This window comes from Otolemur garnettii, unplaced genomic scaffold (assembly GCF_000181295.1).
Source record: "Otolemur garnettii isolate 467f Iridium unplaced genomic scaffold, OtoGar3 scaffold00080, whole genome shotgun sequence".
Lineage (NCBI taxonomy): Eukaryota > Metazoa > Chordata > Mammalia > Primates > Galagidae > Otolemur > Otolemur garnettii.
Window position 1 is genome coordinate 8,693,339 of NW_003852475.1, and position 16,143 is coordinate 8,709,481.

Genomic DNA, 16,143 nt, shown 5'->3' on the forward strand with positions numbered 1-16,143 from the left:
TTTATACAACATACCAAGACCTAAGTCACTCTCTATAAGATCCTAGACGACATTAAATGATCTAAGGAGCAAAATGCTAAGTAATTTTTTTTTTTTTTTTTGAGACAAAATCTCATTCTGTTGCCCAGGCTAGAGTGCCATGGCATCATCATAGCTCACAAGAAACAACCTTTAATTCTTGGGCTTAGGCAATCTTCTTGCTTCAGTCTCTGAAGGAGCTGAGACTACAGGCAAGAGGCACCATGCACAACTAATTTTTCTATGTTTAGTAGAGATAGGGTTTCACTTTTGCTCAGGCTGGTCTCAACTGAGCTCAAGCAATACTCTTGCTTGGGCCTTCCAAAGTTCTAGGATTACAGGCATGAGCCACTTGCACCTAGCCAAAAATTTTAAGTAATTTTTGAGGGGATGAGCCCTGTAGCTACAGTGCCTGGTGTGAATCTTGTTTCTCATATAAATAAAGTGGTGCTATTCAGAAGGTTATTTATGCCTTCTTAGTATCTTCTTCTGTAAAAAAATGTGCATAAAAAATACCTAGTTCACCAGTAGAATTAAATGAATTAATAAAACTAATGCAGAGAAACATTTATTATGCCTCAGAATCCCTTAACATAAAAAGATCTCAATAAATGTGATTGAGATGGAAAGCAATTTTTATTTTGGATAAAATGTACAACTTTTAAGAATAGATATAAAAGACAAAAAGAGGAAGCCTGGAGATCAGTTAGTAGTAATCCAAGCAAGAGATGCTGATGGCTTGGACGGAGACTGTGAGAAGGGAAGTGGTGAGAGATATTCAGATTCTGGGCGTATTTTATAGGTAAAACTCAGAGTGAAAACAAGATGTGAAACAAAGAGGAGCCCAGAAATATTTCCAATGTCGTCTGGTTCAAACAATGCCTTTCCTTTGAAAGACAGAGGAAGGCTAAAGTACAAGTTGAACATCCCTAAGAAGAAAATCCAAAATCTGAATGCTCCAAATCCAAATCTTTTGAGCACAATATAATGCCACAAGTGGAAAATCCAAACCTGATCTTATGTGATGGGCACACAATTATTAAAAATATTTATATAATTACCCCCAGGCTATGGTGTAAATGAAACACAAATAAATTTCATGTTTAGACTTGGGTGCCATCTCCAAGAGATCTCATTATACATATGCACATATTCAAAACTCAGAAAAGTCCTAAATCTGGGATAACTCTGGCCTGAAAGATTTTGGACAAGGGATATTCAACCTGTATAAGAATTCTGGAGTGAGACTAACAATTTAAAGCTAAGTCAAGCTGTCAAGTAGACAATTAGATATAAAAATCTGAAAATGAGGAGATATGTTCAGCTGAAGATGTAAATTTAGAAACATTCATATTTGGATGATATTTTATAAGACACGCATTTGGGTGAAATCACGTAGGCAATGGTCACATATGCAAAACATCTGGAAAGCTTTAAGTAATATGGATACCTGATTCAGGATAGTAACATCAATCTTCGTAGATCATGTTTGGGAAAACACATTTTATAAAAGCTATTGAAATCATTCTAAGGTGCAAATTGTACAGGAATCACGGACTTAAGAAATAAGTGTTATAAAAAAAAAGATATGAGGACAGAGCTGTCAGTCACTCTATGTTTAAAGCTGGAGATAAACATTTTAGCACCAGATGTATTTCTTATAATCAATTTAGGTTACAAGAGTATTAATGTAAACATCAAAGCATGCTGCCAAACAGGCTCCTGGCTGTTGCGATTACTTACAGTACTGGCATCTGTCTCCTGTGTATTCAGCCTGGCAGTGACAGTGAGGCTGGTTCCCAGCAGTAACAATACAGGTACCTCCATTTTGACAAAAATCTTCACAGACTGTCTTGCCACAGTTTGGCCCAGTGAACCCCAGTGCACAGGTACATGTGGGTCTTCCTATCAGAAAAAAGGTAGATAATAAATGCAAATTATTAGATCTAGACAGTTTAGTTTTATGGAATTGTCACTGGATAAGAATTATGAAGCAAGTTTTCTGGTCAAGGTCTGTGTCCATAATTTATTTCATAATTTGGGGCAGTAACATGATCTTTTGGGGTCTCAGTTTTTCTACCTATCCAAGAAAGCCTAGATTAAAAGATACCTAAGGTAGAATTAGGTCAAATTTTATGAACAAATTGAATTGTACTTATACACATTTATTGCATGCTTAAACTGTTCATATTACTCTTTGTTCTTCTTTTTCATGTTCATTTTGCCTTATCAATTATTTTTGCTCTACTCATCTGTGGTAATCCAGATTGCATTTTCATCATACATAAAATAGAGACAATTTTATCTCGGTGTTCAATCACTATCTATCAAACAACAGCTGAATCTACACAAGGCATTAGCTTATACATATTCTAAGTAAACTTTTAAATAAGTTTAAAGTAGGCATGCCATCTATGTGATTAGCTTTATTAACATAAGCTAGTTTTTATTTAAATACATATACTGTGTTTACTATATATGAACTTACTAAGTCTTATTTTGTCTAATTTTAATATTTTTATTCATGATAAGGGGCTACTACTTCTCATCTGGTAAATAACAACATGATTTAGAACTTTAATCTGAACAGCAAAGAATAGTAAATATAACAGATCATCTTTGATTATTTTTATTTGTTCTGTGGGAACTAACATTAGAGAGAATGGTGAGCAATTCTTAAGATGTTTAGAACATAATACAGTTAACCGTTGTATTAGGAATAAGTCTAACTGCTCAGGCTGAGGAAGGACTGAGAAGGAAATGGGAGTATATACCTAGCTCAGTAGGAGGCGAGAGGAAAACAAAACAAAACTAATGGCTATCATTTAAATGGGAAAAGAATGAGTTAGAAAAGGTTATAAAAATGTAAAAACACAACATGAAAGAGAATAAGAAAGAAATTCCATTATAGATTGCCATTAACCAGGACTCAGGCAATTGCACTCAGTTGGTTAGCATTAGAGAATGTCAATGCCATCCCCTCTCTCATGAAAGCGAAAGTGTTACATGGTTAGAAAGATTCATGGATGTAAGTCTTACTAAGTGAGAAAATGATATAATTTTTCTGTATTATCATGGATCTTCCATTAAAAGACAAGTGTATATTCTTTGAGAAGCATTCTTAAATGAATAATTTTAAATAAAACCCACCTGCATTTCTGAGAGAATGAAGAAATTGAGGCTCTATATTTATTTAATAATTAATTATACTTGGAAATGACACTACATACTCAAGAATGGTAGGAACTGTTGTTCTAAGTGAGCAAAGTAACATTTTTTTAAAATGGTAAGTAACACTTCAATTTATAAATGTTATTAGTTTGGTGACAGATAAATGACTATGAATAGCCTGAAAAACAAAGTAAATTCTACATATATTAAAATTTGAGTAAATTCATATTTTCTGTTGCCAGAAAATGCTTATTAACTTTTATCTTGATATCTTCCTTAAAATGGCAATACATTTTTCTAGTTTTTGACCTAGAAACAAAATGCCTTCACTGGCACATTAGGTGAAAACTAAAGAGAACAAACAGTGGTAAGAAGATGAAGAGGTTGATTCCTTTGGGAACATGATTACTGAAGAAAACAAGAGCCCAGAACAACAGAAGGAATGCTTCTTTTTCAATTAGAGCCTGTGACTGACTCACAGAGAAGTAGAACAAGTACACAATACAAATTACCATGGGATGAACATGAAATGATCCATGCACAGAGTACAGAAGAAATCAAAGTTCCCTGGAACAATCACAAAAAGTGCCACATGGAGGTGGGATGTGAACGCTGTGGATCCACAATTTTCTAAATTACTTTAGAGTCTTTCTTGTCTGTTTTTTTTTAATTGGGAGTGAAAAAAAGGAAAATGATAGAAGTTTGAAAGAAATAAACACTACTTGCTAAGGTACTTGCAAATTCCCCTATACCAGTCAATTGGAGAAATGACACTCTGTTTTTAGTACTTTTATTTTACTTACAGCTGTCTTGAAACTAGAGCAAAGTGACCAAGTTGTCCCTAGCTAGTATGTGCCTTAGATCATTCAAATTCCAGCTGAATTATTTTCAAAAGCTCTTTTTTCTCTTCCTTTGAAGAGAAGATTTCTTTTTGACAAGTGGAATTCTTCATATTCAGGGGAATGTTATCTAACTGAAAGTGTATGGTGACACTGCACATCTTTTGTTTGCTGATGGGAAATGAACCATCTGCTGCAGAATTGTATAATAGGCTCCATCTAATATTTGCCAGAGTCTCTCTGGGGGCACCCTAACAAGTTGCATTGGATTCATTTATAAAGATTTTTGAGGTAGCAGATTTGGTTTTGATATTTGTCAGGGAAACAACCCTGTTATGATGATTGTGGCATAGATTTATGGCAGTGATGCATCCAGGGAGCTGGAGAATTGACAGCTCATCAGGATAGACCAATCTGAAAGAGCACCAATTAACCTGAGGAAGGAGGAGGAGGAACTGTTTCCTAGCTCTAAATCAGTCTAGTTTCTACAGTGCCCTCAGTTCAGACAGTAAGAGCATAGGTTTTCAGACTGCCTGGATTCATAGTCTACCTGTGTCAATTACTGGTTGTAGGACCATGGCAAATATTACCTTTGTGTTTTTTCTTCAAGTACAAAATAGAAATAATGATAGTACCTGCCACATGAAGTTATATGGAATAAGTAAGATCACACATGCAAAGCATTTCTAACTTTAACAGACACCCAGAAAGTACACAGTTACCTTTTAGCTCTGATTACTCTTATTCTTTCTACTGAGTGAGATTCATCAGTTTTAGGTTTGTTTTATTCTGCGATTGTGTCCATAAGGGAACTATAACTGTTTAAGTAGACCATTCTTAAATTTTTATTAAATTACCTGTTTTATCTCCACATATATTTAAGATAAAATTACATTTGAATTTATTTTTGTGGTAGTGATGGGATACAGCTGGACTTCTTCATCAACTTTATGCTCAAACTATAGCATTTTCTCAAACTTTGAGGGCGGGATCTTTCAAAAGAAAGAAGCATACAACACTAAACAAAAGAAAAAAGCAAAGTATTTGTATTTGCCAAGTCAATCTGGACAACTCTAAATGATGAGATTTACATTGGAATCAGATCTGCCCTCCTAATGTGAGTGGGCATCATCCAATCCACTGAAGACCCAGGTAGAACTAAAAGGGTGAAGGGAAGGTGAATTCTCGTTCTTGAGCTGGGGCATCCATCTTCTCTTTCCCTGGATGCTAGAGTTCCTGCTCTTGAACCCCTAGACTCAGAAGTTTACACCAGAATTTCCTCCCTTTCCTGTTACCACGTTGCTTAGATCTTTAGCTTCAAACTGGAAGTTACATCATTAGGTCCCCTATTTCTCAAACCTCTGGACTGAATTACATGACTACCTTCCGGGTTCTCCACCTTGCAGACAGCATATCAAGGGATTTCCCTGCCAATGCCCATAATAAATGTCTATCTATCTAATCAATAGTAGATGCTCCTTAGTTGACCACCTCCCTACCTTGACCACTTCCTAAGTTGACCTAATTTTCACAGACTAGACAGACACCACATGCACAAGGCCTAGTTCCTATGTGTTGACCATCTCCTATGTATGTTTACCAATTTGTCACAGTCCCTTGGGTGGTCAATTTGAAGAGGTTTTATGTAGCAGATACATGTATGTATATATATGTTTCTCTATGGTTCTTTTTCTCTGGTTGATCCTAATACATATGCATACAATATATGGCACTTAATTAATTCCATTTATTTATACTGTTTCTGTTCATAAATAGAAACTAGTGGTGCATGTACTCTGAAGTTTTCAAGCAAATATTCTCACTACAAAGTAATAATAAACTATTGACCTAGAAAGCCAATAACAGCTAATGTCACATATGATGAAGATGTAACTAAAAATTGCTAATCATCTATAAGCAGTAATAAATATTATTAAAGAATCTTCTTTCATACAAACATTGCATTGCTCATAAGAGAAGCAGACATGTCTTGGAATCTCTTAGAGTTCTTTAAATTTTGCTTATATCAAATGCCCTTTACATAGCAAAATTGGTCTCAGTAAAAAGAGCTGATTCTAAAATATCTCATAATTAATATTTAAGAGAACTAAAATAATTTAATGTAGTGTTTAAATCATTTGTTTTTGGTATTAGGCAGATCTAAGAATAAAATTTTGTTTGATATTTACATGGTGTGTCTATAGAAAACTAGATTTCTCCTCTGCCTTTCATTCTGTGAATGGTGATAGAAATATCAGGTAAAATGCATGTCACAATCCCTGCACATAGCAAGTACTCAATAACTGATGGTGTTATAAGTTGTAGAAGTATTGGCACATTATTGCTATTATTATTAAACTAATTATCCATGCTTAGGTTATTATTTAAACATTACTTTGCCAAGAAGCTTCACATGCAATGCTGATGCTCATTTTACTTATCATATTTATTCTTTTGGACATATCATGCTCATAGATAATCACATATCAATTCAAAATAATATATTTTTAAATGCATAATGATATAATTTTTCTGTTGTATGGATAATTAAAAGGGTATTATAATAATTTATCTTTAATCTCCATTAAGTGATTATTAAATTATATGATTTGGTTACCTAGAGTTATCTCTAGGTAAACACACCTTAACTATCTATCACCTTTAGTTAGATAGCCATACTCATCTATTTCTCTCAGAGGAACATATAATGCTGATTTTCAGTGATATGTAGTATTAGATAATAACTTGGTGCATTGGCTTTGGATAATCTAAGTTCTAAGATTCAAGTTCTATCACTTAACCACCCTAGTTCATATCTGAATAATATCACAATGTATACAGTTATTAAAATCAAGTAATATATTTAAGGAATTTACCAACATTCTTGCTATTTTATTTTACTGTATTTTATTTTATTTTTTTTTAGAGACAGGGTCTCCCACCCTGCACTGGCACAGGGTGGGAGTGCAGTGGCACAATCACAGCCTGATAATAACCCTGTAACCTTTTCAACTTTTGGTCTCAAGTGATTTACCCACTTCAACCTCTTGACTGGCTAGGATGGTGGGCATGTGCCACCATGCCTGGTTAAGGCACTTATTAAGCATTCAACATACAACAATTGCTATACTAAAAATAGTAATAGTTATGTCTATTACAGTCCCAGATATTATACTGTATCTAATATAGAATACACTCCCTATTTGCCAATAATTTCAGAGTAAATTTGCTGATTGATATTTGTAAAATATCAATCAATATTGCTGCCCATTTTCTGAAAATAAATATATTTTAATTTTAATATTATAAAGGTATATTATGTTGCATTCTTTAATAATTCTGTAACCCTGGTGATCTCTTTAACAGCTAGATTTAATTGATAAACCATGTTTAAGCCTATTATAGAAATGCCGCTCTTTGACATGTTTTGATCAATACTGAATGAGAAAGTAGGCAAAGTAACCTCTTTCAATACTAAATCAATATTGGGCAAATATATTATCACTTATTTTTTCTCTAAGTATACAATTCTTGAAAACATGTGGTTGATTGCCACAAAGGAATGGTAGTGAAAGTAATTCCTTTTGAACTTCTTAGGAGGTCGTGACTCTGCTCATTGTTTCCGTGAGGTAGACACATGCTACTGAACATGATTAGCTTTCTTTTAAGCAACATTTTAATGTTCATCTGTCATATTCATCTGTCAGTGGGAACCATGCTGCTAATCCCACTTAACTTTGCACTTATAGAGACAGTCTGGTATTCTTAAAATTTTGTCTTGGGTTATGTCTTATACCTAACTAGTCTTATATGTATATAGTCATGTTCATTTAGTCTGATAAATACATTGAGTGTAAGCAGTAGCAGTACTTAAGTGACTCTTAAACTGCAGACCGTATTTATAAATGTTTATAGTAACGCCTTATGAAAGTATTATCAAATGTTTCATTGCCCTTACTCAAAATACCTTTACTATTAGTACATTAGACATATTACTCTCCCTTGCTATAGAATAAAAATAATAAACTGAGAGACAAATCATCATGGCATTATTCAGTAGTTACAAAACTGCAATCCAAAAGCCTATCTCCCAACCTCTTGTCCCCAAGACTGCTCTCCTTTGTGAAATCTGCCTTGATGTCAGACTCAGATCCAAGTAATAAAAGTTCTGAATGCTTTAAAAAAATTCCTAGCTTTTTTGATAAGGAGACTTGACATTCCACTTTTCCACTTAATATAATGTTTTCCCAGACATCAAGTGAGTGTTCATTTATAAATAATTTTAGCAAGTTGACTATAGCTGTCAAGTTTTCTTAAGTATCACAAAGATTACAGAGAACCATTCAGCTATGCCTGACAAAGAAAAAGAAGAATTATGGACTTTATCTAGCTCCCTCTCAGGTATTACTTAATATATTCTGACATATTTCAAATTATAGGTCACAATCTATTTATATCTGGAAAGTTCATTTTCAGACAGCATGGTAGAAATGAAGCGCAAACATTTTTGTCTTTTCTTTGAATATAAGTACTACCTCAAGCCGCCTAACATCAGCCTAGAGAGCCTGAGACTGAATACTTTAGTACTGCTCTTACCATATGATCCAAATGAACCAGTACCTGGGATGTACAATAAAGCCAGCAGCAGAATTAGGGAAAATCTTACTTTTATAATCTCACAGGCATGTTGTGAGGATTCAAGGACATAGAATAATGTCTGGCACTTAGTAAGCAGCCAGTATATATTAACTATCATGATCCTGACAATAATAATTTTTATTATTCTTATTTTAATTTTTGATAACATCAATACATGTTAATTATAGGACATTTGGAAAATATGGAGGTATAAAGAAGGATCTACTTTTTTTTTTTTCCTACTTCTTTATAGAGACATTTTTGTATCCATTTTTCCCCTATTGGGCTTATGTAATGCAGTAGGTCTATATCTTGTTCTTTGTATTTTTAAAATGTAATGTGAATATTTTCTATATTATTAAATATTCTATCATGGTGGTTATGTTTATCACATAACATTAATAGTTTAGATAGTCACTAGTTTATGTATTCACTATTTGAATTCAGGTTCTTTATTTCTAAGTTTATAATACACATTATATGTAACAATTATTGGATAATCTCATTTCTGAATTTTGTATTTATTTATTATTACATAATCTTTAGGATCTGTTTTTCAAAGTACCATTATTTAGTAAAATGAGATTGACTATTTTAAACTCTTGCCGAGTATTTCAAAATTATTTACTTCAACATATAAACCATTAACACTTTTTTCTGATAGTTATTTGAGAATGTTGGTCTCATTCATGTCTGATGTTTTAAAAATATTGTTTGGGTAGTGCCTGTGGCTCAGTGAGTAGGGCACCGGCCCCATATACCAAGGATGGTGGGTTCAAACCTGGCCCTGGCCAAACTGCAACAACAAAAAAAGTAGCTGGGCTTTGTGGCAGGTGCCTGTAGTCCCAGCTACTTGGGAGCTGAGGCAAGAGAATCACTTAAACCCAGGAGTTGGAGTTTGCTGTGAGCTGTGATGCCGCAGCACCCTACCGAGGGCAATAAAGTGAGACTCTGTCTCTAAAAACTAACTAACTAAATAAATATCATTAAAAAAAATCTACTTTCTGCTCCCCATATGAGTGTAAGAATTGTTTTTTTTTTTTTGGTCAGGGCTGGGTTTGAACCCGCCACCTCTGGCATATGGGGCCAGCGCCCTACCCCTTTGAGCCACAGGCACCACCCAGTAAGAATTGTTTTTTACCATTTTCTCATCACACTTTATGTACTTTTTCTGCTTGATTTGTTTAAGTTAAATATTCCTTTTTTACATATTTGTTAAATCATATGGTCTATTTTGTGTTTTCAATGATTAACATTATTCTAATTCTAAAAAGCAAGTTGAGTCAAATATTCAGCTTCTAGCACTTCCTAAATATAATCAGTATCTATAAGTGAGTAGAACATAAAGGTTAATTTAAATTTTAAAAAGCCCTCATTTAAACAAAAAGTGAAAGACTAGGAAAGATGAGCAGTTTTAATGTATCTTCTCACGTTATCAAGATATTAATTAGGTTAATCGTGTACTTTACATCCTAAGTACATATGTGATTTGAAACTCTTCAGTACATATATTTAATAATCAGTTTCTTGATGATCCAAACGTATTAAAATTTCCAGGGTTAACTTGCTTTTAAGCAATTCTACCCTCTGATTTGGGTCAGTTAACAGGACAGAAAACTCTCCAATGAGAAAAACATTCTGTCCATCTATTAGCCTCGCATTAAAAAGGCTTCTCCCATTGCAGAGAGAAGAGTCCAATGTGTTGATTTTTTGGGGGGGAGGGGGGTTGTTGTTTGTTTGTTTCTTTGCTCAGCAGGGGTTTCTTTCATCCTCCTGCTTCCTTACTGGGAAACAAATCTTCACTGGCAAAATCCACAGACATTGGACTTCGTGGCAGAAAGAGCTACAAAGAGAGTCTTTACTTTCTTCCCATTGTATTAACTTAAAATTTTCTCAAAGGAGTAGGGCACTGGCCCTATATGCTGGAGGTGGCCCCATTTGTTGTTGCAGTTTGGCCAGGGCCAGGTTTGAATCCACCATCCTTGGTATATGGGGCCAGTGCCCTACTCACTGAGCCACAGGCACTACCCAAAACCCAGCCCCAGCCAAAAACTGCAAAAAAAAAAAAAAAAAAAAATTAATTAATTAAAATAAAATAAAATAAAATTTTTAATACAAATGTATGCTTACTATACAAAATTTCACTCTCATCTCTTAAGATAGCCAATTACACTTTTGCATATTTTTAAACTTTTCAAAGTAAGATAAGCTTCCCTTCTGCATAACTCCAAACTTTAGGAGTAGAAGAAAACATTTGAGAATATCATTCCAAATTTACAAACCCTCTTGGTCTATTCCACTAAATCCATTGTGTACGAGACTCTGATTTATTTTGATATAAATTTTACAAATCTATATAACTGACCTATAAGAGTAAGGAAAAGGCCAATCATCATGAAGATATATTACAAAGTAAATATTCGTAAAAGTAAAGATTAATTGCAAATATAGGTATGCTAATTGAGTACATGTCTTAAAGCTATTCATGATGTGTAAAAACTTTTACTAATTTCATAAATTTTCTCCTATTTTAAAAAATAAAATAACTGATTAATACTGACTTTACTCTGATTTCCATTATTTTGCCTAAAGCAAATTTTATCTTAAATATATCCTATAAATAGGTCATAAAAATGAACTACATAGATCATTGTTGATATAATCAATGTCAAACTATTTCATTTTGTAGTATTCTTACATATGAATATAGCTCATGTATTTTTAGTGTTAATTATTACAAAAAAAAACCACTTAAGAATGAGGAAACTCATTCCTACATACAAAATTTTAATTATGCCTCACAGATGTGTACTTTTAATTAACTGGTGACATTTCCTTTGTTCAATTATTATTGTTCTATACAACTGTCATAAACTTATAAATTTTAATTAAGGCTACCACAAACCCTAGTTATATAGTGTCCACATAGGAATTTGCCAAAAGGCTTAACTGTAAGTAAACCAACAATGAATAAATCCATGAATTGCCCACTGGGATTTGTTTAACAAATTAACATTTGTGTGGAGATAATGAGGTTTCACAATCTATAGTACCAAACAATCTTTTTATAAAACCACATTTTAAAAGTGAAAAATGCTTTGTAAATGACTTAATTGAATATCATATTATTAATTATTAGATGCTATAAAACAATAAACGACACAGCTATATCTCAGGTTGAATATGTATGAGAGCTCATTTGTAGTACTAACTTAAAATATAATTTTTCCTGAATGTATTATTTATACAAAGCAAGATTTAACAATTTGCATGCACAGATAAAGTTGAAATACAAATTTTTTTAAGAATGCAGCAAGGTCTAGACAAATGATCTGAACAAAATTTTAAAAATTATGCGGTATCTATTTGTAATTCAAGAATACATTAAGAGGACAGTAAATTTTATAAAGATTTACCCTTTTGGTTCCACTACAGTTTCAACAGATTGCCACAGCTTGATATTTCATAAGGTTTAGTTGTCCTAAATATTTCTAAATATAAATAACCTTAATAAGAAAATTAAGGTACTGACAAAATAATAAAATTTCTGGCACGAGAAAATCTTCCTTAAAGAAAAGGCTATCTGTGATATTAAAATATAATTACACACACATTTTGTAAACATTGATTCTCATTTACATATTCAATAAAGGACCAAGTATCAAACTCTTCCTGTAGTAATAGAATATACATAACTGCATAGACTAGCTTCCTTTAAGCAAAATAAAAATATATGGTAAGACTCCTAGTGCCTTTCATATTTCAATAAACCTCCTGAGTATTTTTTTCAGGTTGCTTGTAAGTAGTTAGAATGCCTTTTTTTTTTTTTTTCCATTCTTGAGTCATTTTATCTGTTTGTAAATCCCCAGGATACACACCTCCTTCCTCCTGTTACAACAATGGAGATGGCCCTCATTCCATCAAGGTCAAGTTTCATGTCTTTTGATTCTTGTCATCTCAAAAGCACTAATCTTTCAGATGTTCCTTTCTCTTCTTTACATTAATTTTTAATTAAAATCATAAACGTATACATTTATGAGAATACTTTAATTATCAATGAATCATAGCAAAAATAATTATAGATGTAAAACTATCAAACTTTTAACATTAGAATGCAAATCAGAAACAGCTTGGGTTCTCTGAATGCCATTGAAAGTTCCTCTTCATGTGACTTTTTAAGTTAGCATTATGTGAAATACTTCAAAGAATAGTGTAAGAAGCAGTGAGAGCTCCAGTAAGTAAGATAGAAATTAACCATGTAGGAGATATGAAGATCGTATAGATTGATTTTCCATTTGACTGACTAAATTTGCATTTATGGTAGTAAAATTAAATGTGCATAGATTGCACTTTACTAGTTGCATAATGTCCCTTGCACTGAACTTTGGAATTTACAAAGTAGACTTTTATTATGCATTGAGGTTACTTTTTTTTCTCCTGGGAACATTTTTTAAATGTAATATAAGTTGCTAAGAAAATGTTTCAATGTTCACTTAGGTGCTGTAGAGAACATTTTTTGAAAACATAACTATTGCATAAATTAATAACAATTTCAAGTATATTCTAAAATGCATCAACCAAGTATTTTGAAGTATATTATATACCACAATGCAATACCAACAGTGTAGTTATAATCATGGATGGGAATTAGCATGGTATAAGATACTCTGGTATGGTTTACATTTCAAATGAACTTAATTTTCAATAAGAATTGATTTTTAGGCATTAGGAAAAATATGCATGCTTTGAAATCAAGCATATAAGGTTTGGAAAACTGATGCTCCTACTCGTTCCATGCCAGGGTCAGAATATCTATTAGCACTGAGCCTGTGAATAATACACATGGTGACAACCATTACTCTTGGAAAATTCTGTGGTTTGAACTTTGATGTACAGAATTTAGAACAAATGCTATCAATCATGTTGAATTAATTGTTAAATTTCATTTGTCTTAGTGCATTCTTTATTAAGATAACAGAAACATATAATATCAAGCATTTTTTATCACATTTTTCACATATAAGGGAAAATGAAAGTGATTTGAAAACACAATGATGCTCTAATATTTACCTAGAACTGAGGGTATGCATGTTCCTCCATTTTGACAGTAGTTGGAACAGTGGTTGACCTCACATCTTTCTCCAGAATAACTAGGCCAACAGTGACACCTCAAATCACCCTTTTCATTTAAAATGCATTTTCCTCCATTTTCACAAGACAATTTACAAGAATCATCTGGTTATGGGAAGAAATGTACAAATTAGCATATTTTTCAGTGCATCATTTAACAAGAACAATCAAATAAATACAAATATTTAAATACTAAGATCTTATTTTCATCTTAAAATAAGTACACTTAAATACAAAAATTGAAAAAAATATTATCTGAATACACATAGATGTCAATTATTGAAGGGTGAACAGAAATATTAACTTGTATTCTTCTTTAAATTTAAAGCATTATTAACAATTTCTTAGGTTTGCTAAATATTAAATACTACATCTAACGGAAACTTTCTAAAAGTAATGTGTTTTCCAACCAAATAATTGTCTCTATGCCAATAGCCAAGCATATCCTATTATTTTTAGTCGTAGTTGATATTAAATCAAATTGTAAATATGTAAGATAAATTTATAGCAAATATATATATACACATACACTATTGTGTCCCAAAGTGTATAGTGCACAGATATATGTTATTTATAATATAGAAAAATGTTTACATAAAGAAATAGTATTTGACATTAGTCCTTAGTAGCCATACATAACTATTCCAAACTAAATATCATTTAAATTGGTAACACAGTAATAAGCCATGTCAGAAATGTTCCTACATGTAATATTGGTCCTAATGATTCTGCACATTAAAAAGATCATGTTGTGGGTGGCTCCTGTGGCTCAAAGGAATAGGGTGCTGGCCCCATATACTGGAGGTGGCAGGTTCAAACCTGGCCCGGCCAAAAAAAAAAAGAAAAATTTATTAAAAAAAAAAAAAAAAGGAAAAGAAAAGATCATATACAGAGGGTGGAGAGTTCAAACCTGGCCTGGCCAAACTGCAAACAAAAAATAGGCAGGCCTTGTGGCGGGCACCTATAGTCCCAGCTACTCGGGAGGCTGAGGTAAGAGAAACACTTAAGCCCAGGAGTTGGAGGTTACTGTGAGCTGTGATGCCACAGCACTCTACCGAGGGCAACAGAGTGAGACTGTCTCTAAAAAAAAGATCATGTTATACTTAATGACATTTTGGATGACATTCATTCCTTGGGGTAGCAAAATTATTTTTAACAATATGGTAAACATGACACATGATAAGGATTGGTTGGAATCATTTTCCATGTATTTTGCGTATGTGTTGACATGTCCTTGCTTGATGAGAAATACTGCTTCTCTTTGACTAGGACACATATCTGATAGAACAAAAATGATGGAGAATATTGTAACAGGCATCGTACTCTAGAATATTCTTTCTATAAAAGCTATGTCTATGTTATGGTAAAATTAGGCAAAATCAAAACAGCCTGTATTTCTTACTCAAGATGCATTGGTCCATATATGGCAGAAGCTTGATTATATACTTCAGTGATCACAAGAGCACATTAAAGTACCTCAGTGACTACAAATGACACAGTGACTCAAATGTTATATCCACTGTCATGAAAAGAATGTCAGAAGTGCCACATGATTTGAGACTTGCTGTGTTGCATAACAAAGTTTCTAATAGTATGTGGGTAGGCTCCAGGTTGACATTACTAAAATTTGTATTTGTAATATGAAGAACTCTCTCATAAGGTAATATGCGTATATTTTTAAAAAATGCAGTGGTGTAATGAGACCTGTGTTTTTGTCCTATTTGTGCCCCTTACTAGGCACATGAGATAACTTATCTGAGTCTCAGTTACTTCACTTTAACATGGCCTTAATGACAAATGTGCAATTTATCTCCAATTTGTTGTGAATATTAAATAAGAAATTTGAAAACAGAGTGACATTTTAAAGCTTTGAAAATATTAAGTGCACAAGTGTATATACCATATACACATAGACATATCTACCGTATGTAGAGTAATAGAAAGACAAACAGAGCTGAGAGTCGGCTCTACAAGGTGAATTGCTAAATTTCAACAGGCAATTGAGACATTTGTTTGGTAAATAACCAAGAACAGTCTACTTCAGCATTATCTACTGAGTGCCCACAAGGTTCATGGAGGAAAGAGCTTAAGTGGAATAACCTCTATGAGGCCAAACAGTGAGCACTGAAAGGACAGAATGAAAGTCACTGTGACTTAACAAAGACATTTGTATCAGATTGTTTATTGCAGCCCAATTCATAATTGCCAGGTCATGGAAGAAGCCCAAGTGCCCATCGATCCATGAATGGATCAACAAACAGTGGTATATGTACACCATGGAATACTATGCAGCCATTAAGAAGGATGGAGACTTTACGTCCTTCATGTTCACATGGATGGAGCTGGA

General features: G+C 33.1%; 1 protein-coding gene across 1 annotated transcript in view; it reads right to left on the reverse strand.

Moving 5' to 3' along the window:
* Positions 1-16,143, reverse strand: part of LRP1B (LDL receptor related protein 1B) — a 320,398-nt gene that overhangs the window by 62,643 nt on the left and 241,612 nt on the right. Inside the window, exons 41-42 of the mRNA XM_003794393.2 lie at positions 13,737-13,901; positions 1,762-1,923 (exon numbers count right to left, since the gene is read on the reverse strand). Of these exons, the coding sequence (XP_003794441.1) occupies positions 1,762-1,923; positions 13,737-13,901 (327 nt within the window). The remainder of the gene's footprint in view (positions 1-1,761; positions 1,924-13,736; positions 13,902-16,143) is intronic.